Genomic DNA, 19,370 nt, shown 5'->3' with positions numbered 1-19,370 from the left:
AGCCAAAACACCAGATGCGCCGGGCGCTGACCTGCGGGGGAGTCCGGAGTCCTCCAAGTGCCCCCGGGGGTGGGGGAGCGGCCTCGGCCGCGCTCTCGGCTCGGGCAGCGCAACGCGGAAGTACCACCTTCGTCTCCGCTTCACTCCATCGCGCCCTGACGTTGGGTGCGAGTTCAGGGGAGGGGAGTGGGCGAGACAACAACACGCCTCCGCCGCCGCCTCCTCCGCGTCGACGTCGTCCTCCTGTGGTGGCGGCGACACACGGCGGGCGCCTCGGAAGTGGCCTGGGCCTGACAACAACTCCCGGCCTAGGGCCTCGCGCACTCTGCCGCCCGCAGGGACGGGCGGCGGGGCGGGGCGAGGCGGGGGCGACCGGGCTGCGGCTCACGGTTGGGGCAGCGAGTGTGCGGGGCTGGGCGGGGGGCTGTTTCCGGGGGGATAGGGGGGGGGGGGGGGAGTTTCTGAGCCTGTGGCGGTGGGTACGGGCCCTGACTTTCTTCTTCCTTCGCCGCCGCCGCGAACAGAGGTGGCGGAGGTCCCCTTTCCTCCGCTCCCCCCCCCCCTCCACGAGGAGGCTCCTGGTGTGCGCGGCCGGCCCCGGCTCGCTCCTCCCCTTCCCTCTCCGATTCTCGTCAGGAGGAGGGAGGGCGACGGGACTTGCTGGTTGGGCCCTAACCTCTACAACCCCTCCTTCTCGCCTCGCTCTTTCGGCCTTTCCCCTCGGCCCTGACGCAAGGCCGGGGGCGCGCACGCACGTCACGCTCCGAGAAAGCCGAAGGTGAGTGGTGTTGGGGCAAAGGAGGCGGGAACAAAGTTGCCGCGCACCAGCGTGCTCGCTCCTGCCAGGGACGGGCGTGCGGGCCGGAAGTGGCGTAACGTAGAAACGGCTCCATTTCCGGTGAGGGTGGGACTATGTGTGAAGAAGGGTTAAAGAAAGGAGAGGTTTCGTGCACCGCCCACTGCTGTCGCTTGAGTCCCTTTGCAGTGATGGCATGCCGGTCGTGCCTGTTGCGTCCAACGTGCAGTTGCACCGTCCGCCTGTTGAAAGGTCACGGCAACAGCAAGAATTTGGGACTCATTAATAATGCCGTTAGGGGCCTTCTGGGCTGGGTAGTCACCCCATCATATACCCCAGCCAAACCCCGGGAAGAAAAGAGGGCACCCCGCAAAAGAAGGCGGAGGTGGCATTGGTTTAGACTGTCTTACCTACGGCCAAGTTTGAGGCCTCATCTTAAACCTAAAAACACACTTGGGAATCACAATCTCGAGCTTTAGTAACACTGAAATTCACTTTTTTAAAAAGCCTTAAGTTAATTCGGGGAGTAAATGAAACGTCAAAAGGGACTACTGGAAATCCCAGAATTATTACCAGCAGCTTGAAGTCAATATTTGCTCAAGTGAGGGCTGCCCTCCCGGCACTTCACCCACTTTCTCCTTGATACCTAAACCTGTGGAACCACCAAACTGTAGCCATACGGTGACTTCACGTCTCATTTCTTGTCTTAACAAGTTTACCTTTCAGTGATAGACTGGGCTCATAGGATAATTGAATTAAAACTTAAAGGGGTTATTGGCTCTGAATATGCTTGAAATATCTTGCCTTTTTTAGAGATTTTTAAGTAATCTCTACACCCAACATGGGGCTCAAACCCGAAGGTCAAGAGTCCAGTGCTTTACCAACTGAGCCAGGCAGGTGGCTTTCATGTGCTTGAAAAGAAAAGCTAAGCAGTCCACTCAATGACCATATAGCAACCCCTTTGCGAGTTTATTTTTTCAGATCATCAATTGGTTCTTAGTTCCCAAACACTTGGTATCCATCCATCATTGATGCCCTAGTGTAAATATTTTTAATTGGCTTGACATCCACTAACACTATATTTAAGCCTGGACTAATCTAAGCTAAAAATCAGACTTCAGTGAAAGAATGAATACGAAGGGTGTGTGTTTACTGAAGGATAAAGGAGGAGGCAAAGCATTGCCCAGGAAGGTAGACCTGGGTGGGCCACACAGTGGGGCCTAGTGTGCAGCCCGCAGGAAGTGGTAAGGGCACTGGGAAGCTGAATAGAAAAGTAAGGGGCAAGGTGCATGTGCTATGGTGAACGCTGTGAATTGTGTAAGAATTGAATCACAGACCTGTACCTCTGAAACAGATAATACATTATATGTTAAAAAAAAAAAAGAAGAAGAAGAAGATAGTAGGAAGGGAAAAATGAAGGGGGGGAAATCGGAGGGGGAGACGAACCATGAGAGGAACCATGAGAGACGATGGACTCTGAGAAACAAACTGAGGGTTCTAGAGGGGAGAGGGGGTGGGGGGATGGGTTAGCCTGGTGATGGGTATTAAAGAGGGCACGTATTGAATGGAGTACTGGGTGTTATACGCAAACAATGATTCACGGAACACTACATCAAAAACTAATGATGTATGGCGATTAACATAATAAAATTAAATTTAAAAAAAAGAAAAATAAGGGGCAGGGTGCCTAAAACAAATTTCTCCTTGGTAGTATTGCTGAGTGAAGGTCTTATAGCCTGCTAAAGACCAGTTAGCAAGTGGCTTTTTCCAAAAAATAGGATTAACCTCTACTATCATTGGACTTTGAAAAGCCTGGGGTAACAAGAGGAGAGCAAAATAAGAGGTTTATTTAGCAGTTTCTCAAATCTATAACCAATTTCACTTGAGAATGTCATCTATACTTGCGGAAAAACAAAAAACCTTGACCCATAATAAATGGGTAGCTTCCAGACCAGGTTGCAAACAGAAAAGATGTACTAAAATATTTTTAGTGGGGTTTTGCTGCCCACATTTTTCTGCAAAGATTCTATCTTGGGAAGAATGGAAAGAAGAGATGAAGCATTGTGAGCTCCTTCAAGATACCTTCCTGCATACACTGAAATACTAATAATAGAGTTAAACTAAAAAAAAGAGAGAGAGAGAGAAAGACCTTTGAATTAGAAGCCATCTGTTTCTATAAGCTTGTCAACTTGTATTCATATAAAAAGATTTGAAATTGCCACTTGGGACAATATTGCTGTTTGTGTGTTATAACCTATTGCCTCCTGATTTTAAAAGAAAAAAAAAGCAGGTGGTAAGTTTTTTGCTTTCTTTACTTATCTAACAGTCATACCATACCATATCAGCTGTTCTTAAAGTGTGGCTTGAGACTAAAACCTATTCAGTGACTCATGCTGTCAAAACTATTTTCAAATATGTAAACATTTGGAATATCTGCATAACTCAATGAACTAATATTCTCCAAATGACTAATGGATGATGTTATAAAATCATGAGTAAAATATTCATTCAAAGCACAAGACTGACCAATGGGCTTTGATATAACAGTATAAAAAGTTCATTGATACGATTTCAGATTCCACTTTACAACTAACCTTTAAAAAACTACCGTGGAGTTTTGGTGTAGTATCAGAGAATAACCACAGATGTCTGGAAAGGCTATTAAAATATTCCCTCTCTTTTCCAAGGACCTATCTCGTTCATGTATTTTCACCAAAACAACGTACTGCAACAAACCGATCAGTAAAGAGATTTGCAGAAACATTAATCCTCTCGTTTTTGTTTTGTTTGTAAAGATAGTTAATTTAAGTGTTCTCTGTGTTAATAGATGATGGGGTTATTGTTATTTTGAATGAATACTTTTTAATTTTCTACATTTTTAATATCAATAGATATAACTCACATAAACGAAACTCTTTGTGGTCCTCAAAATATTTTAAGAGTATAAAGGGATCTTCAGACCAAAGCCTTTGAGAAATAGTATACAAAATCATTAAAATTCTGATTCTCTGCTTCGTGCTTCTAATGATTTCTTTTTTAAGATTTTATTTATTTGACAGAGAGAGACACAGTGAGAGAGGGAACACAAGCAGGGGGTGTGGGAGGGGGAAGCAGGCTTCCCACGGAGCAGGGAGCCCAATGCGGGGCATGATCCCAGGACCCTGGGATCATGACCTGAGCCAAAGGCAGACGCTTAAAGACTGAGCCACCCAGGCGCCCCCTTCTAATGATTTCTGCAGTGTCTTTCAACACTGTTCCTCCTCTAGAAGAGTTTGGTTGTTTGACTTTCAATTAGGTTTTTCTCCACCTTGAAAAGAATTAAGCTCTTTTTATGTCAAACCACTATTCTTTATCATAAGGAAGATTATCAGCTTATTATTGTTAGAAAAGCTGAAACAATGGAACTTTTCAATTTAACAATAAAAACATAGTGGCTAGAAATTACTGAGCACTTGTTTTGTATCAGGCTCTGTGCTAAGTGCTCTATTTTCTCATTTAATCCTCTCATCAGTACCTAGAAGTACAGTGACTATAATTCTGGGCTTATGCCACTTGTTCAAGCATAATTGTCAATATTATCCCCTTTCCATCACATTAAAGTTTTCCAGTTTGGACTTAAATTATCTTATCATCCTACTTGTAAAAATTATTATCCACAGTTTACAAATGAGGAAACCGATGCATCAATAGATTAAATGTCTTGCCCAAAGTACATTGCTAGAAAATATGAATCTGGGATCCTAACCCAAATCTGTCTAGCTTCATAGTCCAGTCTTTTAAGAATTACAAGATGTTTCTGGGGTATCTGGGTGGCTCAGTTGGTTAAGTGTCTGACTCTTGATTTTGGCTCAGGTCATGATCTCATGAGTTGTGAGATTGGGCTCCTCCCTGGTCATGGAGTCTGCTTGGGATTCTCTCTCTCCCTCTCCCTTGGCGCCTCCCTCTCTAAAAAAAAAAAAAAGAATTACAAGATGTTTCACAGTGATATCAGTACTGAGATTTGTATTGAACACAACTATAGCAATAAATTCCCCAATAAACACAAAATTTATGATAAAATTTTAAGATCAATTTCACTAGTAGAACTCAGAAATTAAAGATGTGCCTCTCCCATGCTCATCTGTCACACAGGTCAGAGCCCATACTGGGTATCAATCCTTTGCAGAAGAGCAATGCTGCCTCTGTGTGTGAGTACGTGTGGAGTTGGGGGGTAGGGGAAGGAATAAAGTTCTTCCTGGTTCAATAAAGCTGAAGAGTACCTATTTATAGAACAGGAATGGTGGACTAAACTGCTAGAGGCCTTCCTAATATGGATTCTCCCTGATCATAAGTAACAGAACACTGGTTTTGCAGGGGGTATAAATATGCCTAGCTAAAAACTACATCTCCCAGCACTCTTTGCAGATGAAGGACATAAACATATTATGCAGTTCTGGCCAATGAAATGTGAGTGGAAGTTGTTGGATGAGCCTTCTGTAAATGCTTCTTAAAATGGAAGGCAAATTTAACTACCCTGTGTCTTTTGCCCTTCACCCTGACTTTTCTTTATGTCTGGAATTCAAATGAAATACTGGAGTTTGAGCAGCCATCTTGTGACTACAAAGGAATAAGCATGTGCTGAGGATCACGAGGTGAAGGAAGGCCAGAGGGGCTTGTCTCTCTGAGGATACTGTGCATGTGTCAAACCAACCCTGGACAAAAAAAGACATAGAGCTGGTAATATGTTTAAGCCACTGCTTTTTCCAATTTTGTTAAAGCCAAACTAAATTCCTAAATATTGCAGTGTGACCCAGGTTCATCCCACTTCCATGATGGGTATCATTAATTAATGATAGCACTCCTTCCTGCACATTCTAAATATAGCCTCAGACTCCAACTCAAAATAAGTGCCTGAAACCCACACAGGAGCAGATCAGCCACATTGCCCAGGAGCTCGGGCTTGAGAAGGACATGGGCCAAGTGTGGCTCTGCGGCACTCACCAGAAGGGCAAACAATTTAGCAGTGACTATTCGGGATGAGAGGATTTTGAGGCTGCAGGTCTCCTATCTCAGGGGCACCAGAATACTTTTCTATAGCACCAGGGCCTGATTTTGGTATCCCAGGCTAAGTCCCTCACTCCATCCCTTTTCCTGTGTGTCTATCACCCTCTGGGCTCCCCCATGCATTCAAACTGAGGTGCCTGCCCCTTCCCAGGAGTGGGGAAAGAAGAGAGGGGAGAGCTATGGGAAGAGAACCCTGGGGTTTATACCAGGGCTTTGGGGATTAAGTTCTTCATTCACTAAGAAAGGAATTGGGAATACAAAGGGTAGGGGGACAAGGAGTTTTGGGGGAATTTGTTGGAAGGAAGGTGAAGTTCAGTGATGCTCTTGATTTTATTTTATTTTTTATTTTTTATTTATTTATTTATTTATTTTTGATGCTCTTGATTTTAATCCATACATCACTCATCACTTTGTTCTTAAAGAAGCCTGGGGAGAGAGAGAGGTAATGTATTTCAGAAAAACATAGTATTTGTGACAAAATTTTAAGGTGAATTTCACTAGTAAAGCTCTGAAGTAATAGATGTGCTGCTCCCATGCTCATCTCTCACATGGTTCAGAGGCCCATTACCAACAGGTCAGAGAGATACCAGCAATTAAACCATGTTTCATGCCTGTCCTAGTGCAATATTTGCAATGATTTGGGGACATAAAAAGATGCTCTCATTAGCAATTAGGGAAATTCAGATAAAAACCACAATGAGATACCACTTCAAACACCAGGATGGTTATAATCAATAGACAACTTTTGTTGAAAAATGTGAAGAAAATGGAACCCTCATACATTGCTGGTAAGAATGTAAAAATGGTACAGCTGCTTTGGAAAACAGTTCGGCAGTTCCTCAAAATGTTAAACACAGAATTTCAATGTGACCCAGCAATGCTACCCCTAAGTATATACCTATGAGTTGTGAAAACGTATCTCCATGGAAAAACTTGTACATGAATGTTTGTAGCAGCATAATTCATGATAGCCAAAAGTAAAAAAAAGCCCAAATGTCCATCAATAGATGAACAGATAAACAACATGTGACACAGTCATACAATATAGTATTTGTCAGCAATAAACAGGAATGGATTTCTGATGCATGCTACAGCATGGATGAACTTTGAAAACATTATGCCAAAATAAGCCTTAGTTTCTGTCTTTTAATTGTCACCCAAATTACAAAGTAGACACTATTTTTTTTAATTTTGTTTTAGTTAATCTCTACACCCAATGTGGGGCTCAAAATTATAACCCCAAGATCAAGAGTTGCATGCTCTGTGGCCTCAGCCAGTCACAGTCCCCAAGGTAGACAGTATTATTCCCATTTAACAGTTAAGGGCAGTACAGCTCAAAGAGATTAAGTTGTCTACAGCCACATAAACAATAATGTGAAATAGGAATGTTAATGGAAAATGTATTCTTTTTTTAAGATTAATTTATTTTAGAGAGAGAGAGAGTGTGCATGCAAGCAGGGATGAGGGGCAGAGGGAGAGGGAAAGAATCTCAAGCAGACCCCCCCTGACTAGGGAGCCAGACATGGGGCTCGATCTCACGACCCATGAGATCACAACCTAAGCCAAAATCAAGAGTCCAATGTTCAACCAGCTGAGCTACCCAGGTGCCCCACTGCAAAATGTATTCTAAACACAAATAAAAACATTTATTTAAGGTAGTGTTTTTTGATATGTAGCCATGTAATCCTTTCCTTTTCCTCTACTGTGTCCTCAGTGACCACACAAATATCATCCATCTCTTCATCTCTCCTGTTGGTGCCTCGCCTTTTTCCCAGTGACCTGAGTATAGCTAAGAATTTCCAGTAGAAATCAGGGGATTGTAGAGCTGGAAAGATTCTTTAAAGTTGAACTCAATCCCCTCATACTCCCTTTATTGGTAGAAACTGAGATTTACACAAATGAAATGTCTTGTTTAAGGTCCTACTGCTACTTTGTATAAGAAATCCAGGGGGGGTTTTTTTGTTGTTTTTGTTTGTTTGTTTGTTTTTTGTTTTTTGGGGTTTTTTTGGTCTCCCTTCAGTATTCTTCTTACATTAGACTCACAGTTTTCAAACTCACTAGCGGTACTCAAAGACATTCCAAGGGGCATATATGCTGGGAGAGTTTTGAGAAATTAGTGGTCAGATCCTCAACTTCCATACTTCTAAAATTGATCTGCTTGAGAATGTTCTTGTGGTCAAAGGTATTTTGTAGGTTCTCCTCCTCCCACTATACAAAACAAGGACAACAACACTCATTCTCTAATCTTAGTGACACATTGCCCAAAAGTGCAAGAACAAAGACAAACCAAGCCACAAATGAAAACACTAGTGTGAGGAAGGCTTTTTAAATAAAGACAACCTGTCTCATTATAGTAGTTGTTAACATATTTCTATGGACACAAGAATTAATAGGGGGCATATGAACTAATGTCTAAAAATGATTAATCCAAACATGAAATATTTTTGCTATTTTGATCAATCGTATATTACTGATAGTTGAAATTTTGCCTCACACTAGAAAAATTCTAACATTCATAAATTTCTTTTATACATATTTTTATAGCAGCATGTTAAGATAAGGTGATCAGTTAAAAACTTTAAAGCAAAAATGTATGTTAGTATATTACATTAGGATAAAATTATGTGAGAGAAGTTGAATGCAAATACAAATTCAAAGAGAAAGGAACATTGTAAAATTCTGCCTATTGAAGGTTGATGTAGTTTTTCTAAAAGAATAATACTGAGGGTGGTGGCTGGCTGGCTCAGTTGGTAAAGCATGCAACTCTTGATCTTGGCGTTGTAAATTCCAGCCCAACATTGGGTGTAGAGATTACTTAAAAAGAAAATCCTACAAAACAAAGAAACAAAAGAATGATAGTGGGTATCAAATAGCTATCATTTGAGAGTCTTTTGGATACACACAAAATGATCTAATAGTTTTATTTATTTATTTTTTTTGGTGAAAAAAATTTAATTTAGATTTAGCCAGCTGGACTCAGTTTAGATGATTCCAATTTTGTTGACAACATCCAAAGCATCATAGTCAGGAGCCAGTCCAACATATGCCTTCTTCTCTCCATCAGGCCTGATCAAGGTGTTGACCTTGGCCACATCAATGTCGTAGAGCTTCTTCTCAGCCTGTTTGATCTGGTGCTTATTGGCCTTGACATCCACAATGAACACAAGTGTGTTGTTGTCTTCTATTTTCTTCATGGCTGACTCAGTGGTCAGGGGGAACTTGATGATGGCATAGTGATCAAGCTTGTTTCTCCTGGGGGCGCTCTTTCGAGGATATTTGGGCTGCCTCCGCAGACGCAGTGTCTTGGGTCGTCAGAACATAGGTGACGTGCGGATTTTCTTTTTTGTGTGACTGTGGACGCCTTTCAGCACCGCTTTCTTGGCCTTCAAAGCCTTTGCTTTGGCTTCGGCTTTAGGAGGGGCAGGGGCTTCCTTCTTAGCCTTCGGCGCCATCTTCGTAAAAGGGCCTAATAGTTTTATTTTTAAAATATTAATATTTATAGGGGCACATGGGTGGCTCAGTCAGTTGAGCCTCTGAATTCTAGTTTCAGCTCAGGTCGTCATCTTCGGGTCCTCAGATCAGCCGCAGGTTGGACTCCGTGCTCAGCAGGAAATCTGCGTGGGGTTCTCTCTCTCCCTCTCCCTCTGCCTCTCCCCCAGATCTCTCTCTCTCTCTCTAAAATAAATAAATCTTTAAAAAAATAAATGTTAATATTTATAATACAACAGAAAATTGCCTCCTTTGCAAAGATTTTAATTTATAATAAGAAGAATCTTAAATGTTAATATTAAAATATACAAAGGTATATAGAGGGTTTCAAAATTATTATAGGAAGTATAAGCAGAAAAACCTGAAGGGTACTGTTACAGACAATCCTCTGTAGAATATTGATGACTCATAAAAATCCATTACCATTGTAGAAAAAAATTCTCAATAAATCTGCTAATTTTTAACTCACTATTATCATTTCTACACATAAAAGAAAGCACAATATCATTGCTCTTTTAAAAAAAGTTTTTGAAGTCTTGAAGTAACAGAGATTTTTTTTTTTAAAGATTTTATTTATTTATTTGAGAGAGAGAGAGAGAATGAGAGATAGAAAGCACGAGAGGGAAGAGGGTCAGAGGGAGAAGCAGACTCCCCGCTGAGCAGGGAGCCCGATGCGGGACTCGATCCCGGGACTCCAGGATCATGACCTGAGCGGAAGGCAGTTGCTCAACCAACTGAGCCACCCAGGCGCCCAAAGTAACAGAGATTTTTGCTCCCACTCCTAAATTTTGCAACCTTTTCTTATACAATATTCCCCAGGAACCAAGGCAGTTTCTGCTTAAAACCCTTTTCCTTAAAACAAACTGCTTATATGGGAAGGTGCTAAAACCTTCATGGGATTCATATTACTTTTCATGATCTGAATGCCACTTTTTGCTCCATATTTATCTTTTTCTCTCTGTGCAAACTCTGCACATTAGTCCCAGTCAACTTCTTTTCAACTCTTTGAAAGTCCTGTACCTCTCTCAACTCCGGTCCTTCTCATGGGCTCTCCCCTCTATTTGGAATACTCACCCTGCCTCCTACCTCTCGACTATATCTAATTTTTACATATCCAAATTTCAACTTAAATATCCCTTGAAGCTTTCTCTGACACCCCCTGCGACTCCCATCACTGAGGTCGGGTTAAATGCCCCTCCTTTGTGTTCCTGATGAATAGTGTTCTTCTCCACCAAGCTTGTACTGCAATCATCTCTTTCCTCATTTATATCCACCAATAGACTGTCGGGTCCAAGACAGTAGGGACAGTGTCTACTTTACTCGTCATCCTCTTCTTGAGGCCTGCACTACATATGGTGCCTGGTAGGTGCTTAATGAATACTGGGAGAATTAATGAATGGCTGGACTGATTTTTCTGATTTATCAATTAAAATAATTCCACTGAAAGTTAACAGCTACTCTAAAAATCTTAAGTTAAAAAGGAATTTATTGGAGACATGTAAAGGGCTCATGAATTGATGGGAAGCTCTAATATCAGGGCTTGAAAAATAGCTAAAGACCCAGTTAAGTCCAGACAGCAAGAAAGCAGGAAAATGTTAGCAAGAATAGCTGAGGAAGGACACACCACCTTTGTCGTAGGGCACTGCTCTTTGGAGATAATCTCCCCACCGCTGTGAATTAAAATTCATCCCCTCTTTATCTTTGTGTCACTTTGGGTCAAGATTCACATTTCTGGAGAAAAAAAAAATGATGATTGGCTAAAGCTTTTGTGCCCATGCAGGCTGCTAGGGGATATGGCCCCTTCCACTTCCAGACTGGGAAGGAGGGCCTGCCTCTCAACAAGACAGCAGGGGAGTTCCCACAAACAGGAAGCAGGGATGGTTACGGTGCGGCCAAGCAAGTCCAGCTGTCCATTACAGCTGTCTAGAACTAAAGCAAAGTATGTGTTCCCATACAGAGCAGTTTGTTTTGGTGCCATATGTGTATTTAGGTCCCCTAGAATAGCTTAAAAAGTAATGAAACACAAGAATTGAGCATGATGTTTTCAGAGAAACATAATCTTCATTCTGTTGCCAAATGGAATATTCAGTAATTCAGATGTGTTTATGCTAGAAGTTTTACTTAATGAAGAGCTCAGTTAAGGATAGAAAGAGAAATTACAAAATAGACACTTAAAACATCAACTGAAAAGAACTTCAAGTATTTCGGGTTGCATTATACATAGGTTATTTCCTGCTACATTCTCGATTGTTGTACCTTTCTGTGGAAATAGGCATGAGCCTAGAAATCCAAAGGACGTTGAAAATCACACAACAGTTTAAAATGTCTGTCTGAATTTTGAGGAAAACTTGCAGTAATTAATATTTACCTTGAACCAACAAGATTTCAGGTTTATATAAACAAAGATGAAGGGGTTTTCTCAGATATGGAAGAAATGAACCATCTAAGAAAAAAAAAGTTTAGCATCAATCTGAAGAATCAGGGATGAAAAAGAAGTATATGTCAACACAAAACCCTGCACATCAGTGTTTATAGAAGCTTTATTCATAATTTCCAAAATTTGGAAGCAACCAAGATATCCTTCAGTAAGTGAATGGACAAACCAACTGTGGTACATCCATACACTAGAATATTACTGAGCGATGAAAGGAATTGAGCTATCAAGCCACAAAAGACATGGAGGAAACTCAGGTGCATACCACTAAGTGAAAGAAGCCAATGTGAAAAGGCTGCTTTAGGGCGCCTGGGTGGCTCAGTCAAATAAGAGATTGCCTTTGGCTCAGGTCCTGATTGTGGGGTCCTGGGATCAAGCCCCACATCAGGCTCTCTGCTCAGCAGGGAGTCTCCCTCTCCCTCTGTGCACTCTCTCTCTCTCTCCAATAAATAAATAATCTTTAAAAAAGAAATAAAAAGTTACCTACTGTAGGATTCTAACTCTACAACATTCTGGGAAAGGCAAAACTAGAGATAGTAAAAAGATCAGTGGTTCTTGGGGAAGGGTGGGGTGTATGTAGGTGGAACAAGGAATATTTTTAAGGAAGTGAACTGTTCTGTATGATACTGTAAAGGTAGATATGTGTCATTATACATTTGTCAAAATCCATAGAATTTACAACACAGAGTGAACTCAATGTAAACCATGAACTTCAGTTAATAACAATGAATCCATACTGACTCGCTAATTGTAATGAACATAACACAGTAATGCCAGATTTTAATAGAAGAAACTAGAGGGTGAGGAGTATATGGGAACTCTCTGTCTTGCTAAATTTTTCTTTTTTTTTAAGATTTTATTTATGCATTTGAGACAAGAGATACAGAGAAAGAGAGAGCATGAGCAGGGAGAGAGGCAGAGGGAGAGGGAGAAGCAGGCTCCCCGCTGAGCCAGGAGCCCAATGTGGGGCTCGATTCCAGGACCCTGGGATCATGACCTGAGCTGAAGGCAGACACCCAGTCATCTGAGCCAACCAGGCACCCCTGTCTTACTCAATTTTTCTGCTCAAAAAAGTAAAGTCTATTTTTTAAAAAGAGAGAGGCATATACAAGTGTAACTTCGAAATACTATAAATGTCTTAGCTACATTTATCATAGTATCTATCATAATACTAAAATTGATAATAAAATTGATTGGTATTTTCTTCACAAGTGGCAGGTGAAACATGCTGAGGAATAAGAATGAAATAGATGGACATAAACACACAAAGTATTTACTGATGGTGTTAGCCAACCCCCCAGATGAACCCCAATGATCCTCACGTCCTTTTTATTGTGGTTTTAAGCCCCTAAATTTTGCAGTATTTGTTATGCAACAATAGATAACTAATACAATGCATTTCAACTAGGATTAAATCAATGGATCCACATCACAAAGTAAAAATCCTAAGAACACATGGACAACTCTGGAACTGTAGGGTATAGGAAGTATTACAGAGGGAAAGAAAGAGGGGGCAGAATCAGAATGATCTCAAGGAGTCTAGGGGACAGACCAGCTGTGAAAGAGAATAGTTGCCAGTCCGGTGATGACACCTGGAGGTTGGGGAGGACAGGAGAATGCCTTTCTAGAGAACTGCCAAGAAAGGATAAAGGTTGCTAGGAAGGGGTTGGTACAGTAGAGAAAAGCTCTTCCTTCTGGCATGTGAGAAGTTTCCATCATAAAAACCAGCCCTTGACCTGTACTCTCAAGGGAGTCTTATCAGTTGAGAACGCCTTCTTCTATGGACTCTGAAAAACAAACTGAGGGTTCTAGAGGGGAGGGGCGTTGGGGGATGGGTTAGCCCGGTGATGGGTATTAAGGAGGGCACGGATTGAATGGAGCCCTGGGTGTTATACGCAGACAATGAATCATGGATCACCACATCAAAAACTAATGATGTAATGAATGTTGAATAACAACATAATACAATAAAATTTAAAAAAAGAAGAGAATCTCCTTCTTTGTGTACAAATCATCCAGTCTTACTGGTACCCCCTTTTTTTAAAAAAAAGAAGAAATCAACTTTATTGTAAAATCAATTTAGGTATGATATAGTGGCAGATGTACAAGGCATGTCACCACCACACAAAGAATAAATAGTCTTCATTCACAAAAACAAAAAGTTTCCTCGTGCCCCTTTGCAATCAATCCCCACTGCCACCACCACCCCACGCCAGACAAGTTTTCATGTTCTAGAATTTCTGATGAATTGTATCATAAAGTATGCAGTACTGGCTTCTCTTGCTGTATGTAATTGAGATTTGTCATGTTGTAGCTTTTATCAGGAACTCCTTTCTTCCTATTGCGGAGTAAGTACTACATCATATGGATGTACCACATTGTTGTTGTTTTTAAGATTTTCTATTTATTTATTCAAGAGAGTGTGTGAACGAGAGAGAGACAGCAGGAGTGTGGAGAGAGGCAGAGGAAGAGGGAGAAGAAGACTCCCCGCTGAGCAGGGAGCCCAATGCGAGGCTCGATCCCAGGACCCTGGGATCATGACCTGAGCCGAAGGCAGACGCTTAACCGACTCAGCCACCCCTGCGCCCCTGTTTATCCATTCACCTGTGGTTGGACATTCAGGTTGTTTCCATTTGATAGCTATTATGTATAAAACTATTAAATTCACGTATCCACTATTAGAGTCTCATATAGAATGGTTTCACAGCCCTAAAAAAATCTCCTGTGATTCACCTATTTAACCCTCTCCTGTTCCCCTCAAGCCTCTGGCCACTCACTGATCTTTTTAACATTGCTCTAGTTTACCTTTTCCATAATGTAATTGTAATTGTCATTATACAAGTAGTCTTTTCAGACTGGCATTTTTTCACTTAGCAGTATGTATTTAAGATTCATTCATGTCTTTTTGTGGTTTGATAGCTAATTTCTTTTCATCACTGAAAAATATTCCAGTGTATGGATGCGCCACAATTTGCTTATCTATTCACCTATCAAAGGATATCTTTGTTGCTTCCAATTTTGAGTGATTATGAATAAAGCTGAGATCACAATTTTTGTGCAGAGTTCTGTGTAAACATAATGTTTCAGATCAATTGAGTAAAAACCTAGGAGTGCAATTGCTCGATCATATAATAATATTATGTCTGAACTATTTTTAGCTTTGTAAGAAACTGCCAAAATGTTTGTACCGTTTTCCATTTTCAACTGGCAATGAATGAGTTCCTGTTCTCCACATGCTCACCAGCAACAGGTATTGTCAGTTTTTGAATTTTAGCAATTCTAACAGGTATATAGTAGTATCTGATTGTAGTTTTAATTTGAAGATCCCTTATGTCAAATGCTATTGAGCATTTTTCATACGCTTATTTGCCATCTGTATATCTTCTTTGATGTGTGTGGGGAGATTTTTGTTTTGTTTTGTTTTTTAGATCTAAAGCAACTTTTTACAATTTGGGTTATTTTCTTATTGTTGAGCTTTAAGCATTCTTTGTATATTTTTCATACAAGTCTTTTATCAGATATGTGTTTTCCAAATATTTTTCCGCCTGTCTGAGGCTTGGTTTCGATTGTCTTCCCAGGACAGATGTTTTTAATTTTTATAAAGTACAACTTACCAAATTTTTCGTTCATAGGTCATGCTTTCGGTGTATCTAAAAATTCATCACCAAACCCAAGGTCAAATATATTTTCTCCTATGTTCCAACTGAAAGTTTTACAGTTCTGCATTTTAACATTTGGTCAGTGATTGCTTTATAATTTTCATGAAAGGTATTTAAAATGTTTTTTTAATACTTCACTTTCTTGTCCACAATAGCCAAACTGTGGAAAGAGCCAAAATGTCCATCGACAGATGAATGGATAAAAGAAGATGTGGTATATATACACAATGGAATATTATGCAGCCATCAAAAGGAATGAGATCTTGCCATTTGCAATGACGTGGATGGAACTGGAGGGTGTTATGCTGAGCGAAATAAGTCAATCAGAGAAAGACATCTCTCATATGACCTCACTGATATGAGGAATTCTTAATCTCAGGAAACAAACTGAGGGTTGCTGGAGTGGTGGGGGGTGGGAGGGCTGGGGTGGCTGGGTGATAGACATTGGGGAGGGTATGTGCTATGGTGAGCGCTGTGAATTGTGCAAGACTGTTGAATCACAGATCTGTACCTCTGAAACAAATAATGCAATATATGTTAAGAAAAAAAAGAAGAAGATAGCAGGAGGGGAAGAATGAAGGGGGGTAAATTGGAGTGGGAGACGAACCATGAGAGATGATGGACTCTGAAAAACAAACTGAGGGTTCTAGAGGGGAGGAGGGTGGGGGGATGGGTTAACCTGGTGATGGGTATTAAAGAGGACACGTTCTGCGTGGAGCACTGGGTGTTATGCACAAGCAATGAATCATGGAACACTACATCAAAAACTAATGATGTAATGTATGGTGATTAACATAACAATAAAAAAATTAAAAAATAAATAAAAATAAAAGCACTCAAAAAATACTTCACTTTCTTCAGTTTATTGCTAATATTTGGATTACAGCTGATTTTTGTATATTGGCCTGCTATTCTTTTAGCTTGCTAAATTCACATATTAGTTCTATTAAGTTTTTTGTAGATTCTTTAGGATTTTCCACAAATATGATTATGCTATCACTAATAAAGTGTTTTACTTCTTCCTTTTCAATCTGCATTGCTTTTTATTGCCTTTTCTTATGTTTTTGATAGGCTTGGACCTCTAGTGTTGAGTAGAAGTGGTGAGAGCCAAATCCTTACCTTGTTCCCAATCTTAGGGAAAGATCATTCAGTCTTTCACTATTAAGTTGTAACGTTAGTTGTATATTTTTCACAGATATTCTTTATACGTTGGATGAAGCTCCATTTTAATCCTGAGTTGCTACATGTTTTTATCATTAATGAGTGCAACTTTTCTCAATGCTTTTTCTGCATCTATTGACAGAAAAATGTGCTTTTTATCATTAATTTCACTAACATCATGAAATACACTGATGAGATAATCATATACTTTTTCTTTTTTAGTCTCTTAATACAGTGAATTGCATCAGTTGCTCTTCAAATGGTAAGCCAACCTTGCATTCCTTGAATAAACCCTGTTTGGTCAGCATATATTACCATTTTTACATACCGTTATTTGACTTGCTAGTATTTTGTTAAGGAATTTTGCACTTAAGTAAATGAGGGATATTGGTCTATAAACTTTTTTAATGTCTTTTTAGGTTTTGGTATCATATATACACTAGCTTCTTTTTTTAAAAAAAAGATATTATTTACTTATTTATTTGACAGAGAGAGACAGCAAGAGAGGGAACACAAGCAGGGGGAGTGGGAGATGGAGAAGCAGACTTCCTGCTGAGCAGGGAGCCCAACACGGAGCTCGATCCTGGGACCCTGGGATCACGACCTGAGCCCAAGGCAGACACTTAATGACTGAGACACCCAGGTGCCCCTACACTAGCTTCTTAAAATGAGGGGAATTAATCCTTCATTCTCCATTTTGGGAACTTGGATTATTTTTTTCCTTAAATGTTTGATAGAATTGACTAGTGAAGCCATCTGGGACTAGAGCTTTTTTGTGGGAAGTTTTTTAATTACAAATTCAATTTCTTTAATAGTTATTAAGTCCTTGCCAGTTTTGGTTATTTTTGTCCTTAAAGGAATTTGTCCATTTCATCTGAGTTATAGGATTTATTGACATAAAGTTCTTCATAGTATCACGTTATTCTCTTTCAGTGTGTGTTGTGATTGCCCCTCTTTCAACCCTATTATTTTTAACTTATATTGTCTCTATTTTTTTATCTGTTTAGCTAGTAGCTTATTATTTTTATTGATACTTTATAAAGACCCAGCTTTTGGTTATTCATATTTGTTTATCCATTTTCTATTTCATTGACTTCTACTCTATACTATTTCTTTCCTTCTACTTACATTGGATTTAATTTACTCCTTTTTTACTAACTTCTTGAGATGAAGCATGGATTATTGATTTTAGACCTCATTTTAAAAAATATAAGCATTAAAAACTATACATTTCCCCCTAAGCTCTGTTTTAGCTGCATCAACAAATTTTGATATGTTGTGATTTTGTTATCAGTTGGTTCAAAACATTTTAAAATTCCTTTTGTGATTTATTTTTTAATCCAGAAATTAATGACAAATGTGTTGATTACCCAGATAATTAGAATCTTCTCATGTATCTTTCAGCTACTGGTTTCTAATTTAGTTCTGTTATAGTCAGAGGACCTACTTACTATGATTTCAGTACATCTAAATTTATCAAAACTTGTTTTGTGGTCCAATATATGACCTATTTTACTAATTATTCTAAGTCAGAAAGAATATGTATTCTTCTGTTGTTGGGTATAGTGTTCTATGATAAGGAAAAAGTGTTCTTTAAATGTCAGTGGGTCAATGTGACTTAGAGGTCTTGTATATTCTTACAGATTCCCTACTTAAACTATCAGTTATGGAACTGAGTGGAATTTTTCCACTGCAATTGTGGATTGTTCTATTTCTCCTTTAATTCTATCAATTTGTGCTTTGTGTATTTTGAAATGCTGTTATTAGCTGCATATACATTTAGAAATTGTATCATCCTGATGAATTTAACCTCCACCCTTTCTCATACTGAAATGTCCCTCTTTATATCTGGCATATTCATTGTTCTGATATTTACTTTCTTTGTACTGGAGCCATTCCAGCTCTCTCATGATTTTTTTTCATGTTTTATCTTTTTCTATCCTTTTAACCTATATGTGTCTTTATATTTAAAGCAAGTTTCTTCAAATAACGCAACATATTTTAAGAAAAAAGGAAAAGAAGAAGATAACAGGAGAGGAAGAAAAGGGGAGTATGTCAGAGGGGGAGACGAACCATGAGAGATGATGGACTCTGAAAAACAAACTGAGGGTTCTAGAGGGGAGGGGGGTGGGGGGATGGGTTAGCCTGGTGATGGGTATTGAGGAGGGCACGTTTTGCATGGTGCACTGGGTGTTATGAACAAACAATGAATCATGGAACACTGCATCAAAAACTAATGATGTAATATATGGTGATTAACATAACAATAAAAAAATTAAAAAAATAAAAATAAAAATAAAAATAAAGCAAGTTTCTTGTATATAGAATCTATTTGGGTCTTGCTTTTTTTTTTAAATTCAGTTCAACAATCCCTACTTTTTAATTAGAGTGGTCAGTCTATTTCTATTTCAAGTATTCCATTTTATCTCCATTATTTACTTGTTAACTGTACCTCTTTTGTGTGTGTGTGTTCTTGCTCTAGGGCTTGCAGTATGCACCTTTAACTTAGCAGAAGCTACCTTCAAATATTATACTACTTCAAGTTTAGTGTACGAACCTTACCAGAAAGGACACCTGGGTGGCTCAGTTGGTTAAGCATCCAACTCCTGATTTTTGCTCAGGTCATGATCTCAGGGTCCTGGGACCAAGCCCCACCTCGGGCTCTGTACTCTGCGTGGAGTCTGCTTATCCCTCTCCCTCTGCTCTTTACCTGCTGCCCCTGCTCGCATGTGCATGCACTCTCTTAAATAAGTAAAAAAAAATTTTTTTAAAGAACCTTATCACAATA

General features: G+C 39.8%; 1 protein-coding gene and 1 pseudogene across 6 annotated transcripts; one reads left to right on the top strand and one right to left on the bottom strand.

The window, feature by feature from the left end:
* The first annotated feature begins 14 nt into the window (after positions 1-14).
* Positions 15-15,816, top strand: LOC112809728 (uncharacterized). Of its 6 annotated transcripts, XR_012376455.1 has the most exons (5): positions 15-778; positions 4,928-4,983; positions 5,373-5,512; positions 14,921-15,012; positions 15,577-15,816. XR_012376455.1 is itself a non-coding variant. In XM_073886899.1 (3 exons), exons 1-3 carry the CDS (start codon positions 15-17, stop codon positions 15,678-15,680), a joined length of 960 nt encoding a protein of 319 aa, XP_073743000.1. In that variant the 3' UTR covers positions 15,681-15,816. The 6 variants fall into 6 exon arrangements, 2 of the variants coding, with proteins under 2 accessions (XP_073743000.1, XP_073743001.1); XR_012376452.1 differs by lacking the exons at positions 4,928-4,983; positions 5,373-5,512 and adding an exon at positions 14,180-14,384; XR_012376453.1 differs by having other exon boundaries at positions 4,928-5,512.
* Positions 8,773-9,297, bottom strand: LOC112809782 (large ribosomal subunit protein uL23 pseudogene; annotated as a pseudogene).
* Positions 15,817-19,370: the final 3,554 nt, after the last annotated feature.

This window comes from Callorhinus ursinus, unplaced genomic scaffold, assembly GCF_003265705.2.
Source record: "Callorhinus ursinus isolate GAN/ISIS: 27379988/994484 unplaced genomic scaffold, GSC_fseal_2.0 scaffold73, whole genome shotgun sequence".
In the NCBI taxonomy this organism is placed as follows: Eukaryota; Metazoa; Chordata; class Mammalia; order Carnivora; family Otariidae; genus Callorhinus; species Callorhinus ursinus.
Note: the sequence above shows the minus strand (reverse complement) of the source record. Positions and strands in the feature narration are given on the sequence as shown.

Bases quoted from the DNA above. Each gene is read 5' to 3' on its own strand.
- LOC112809728 (XM_073886899.1), top strand. From the start codon at position 15: ATGCGCCGGGCGCTGACCTGCGGGGGAGTCCGGAGTCCTCCAAGTGCC. The intron at 779-14,920 runs GTGAGTGGTGTT...AACTATTTTTAG, and splicing joins ACGCTCCGAGAAAGCCGAAG to CTTTGTAAGAAACTGCCAAA. The intron at 15,013-15,576 runs GTATTGTCAGTT...TGTCCACAATAG, and splicing joins CACATGCTCACCAGCAACAG to CCAAACTGTGGAAAGAGCCA.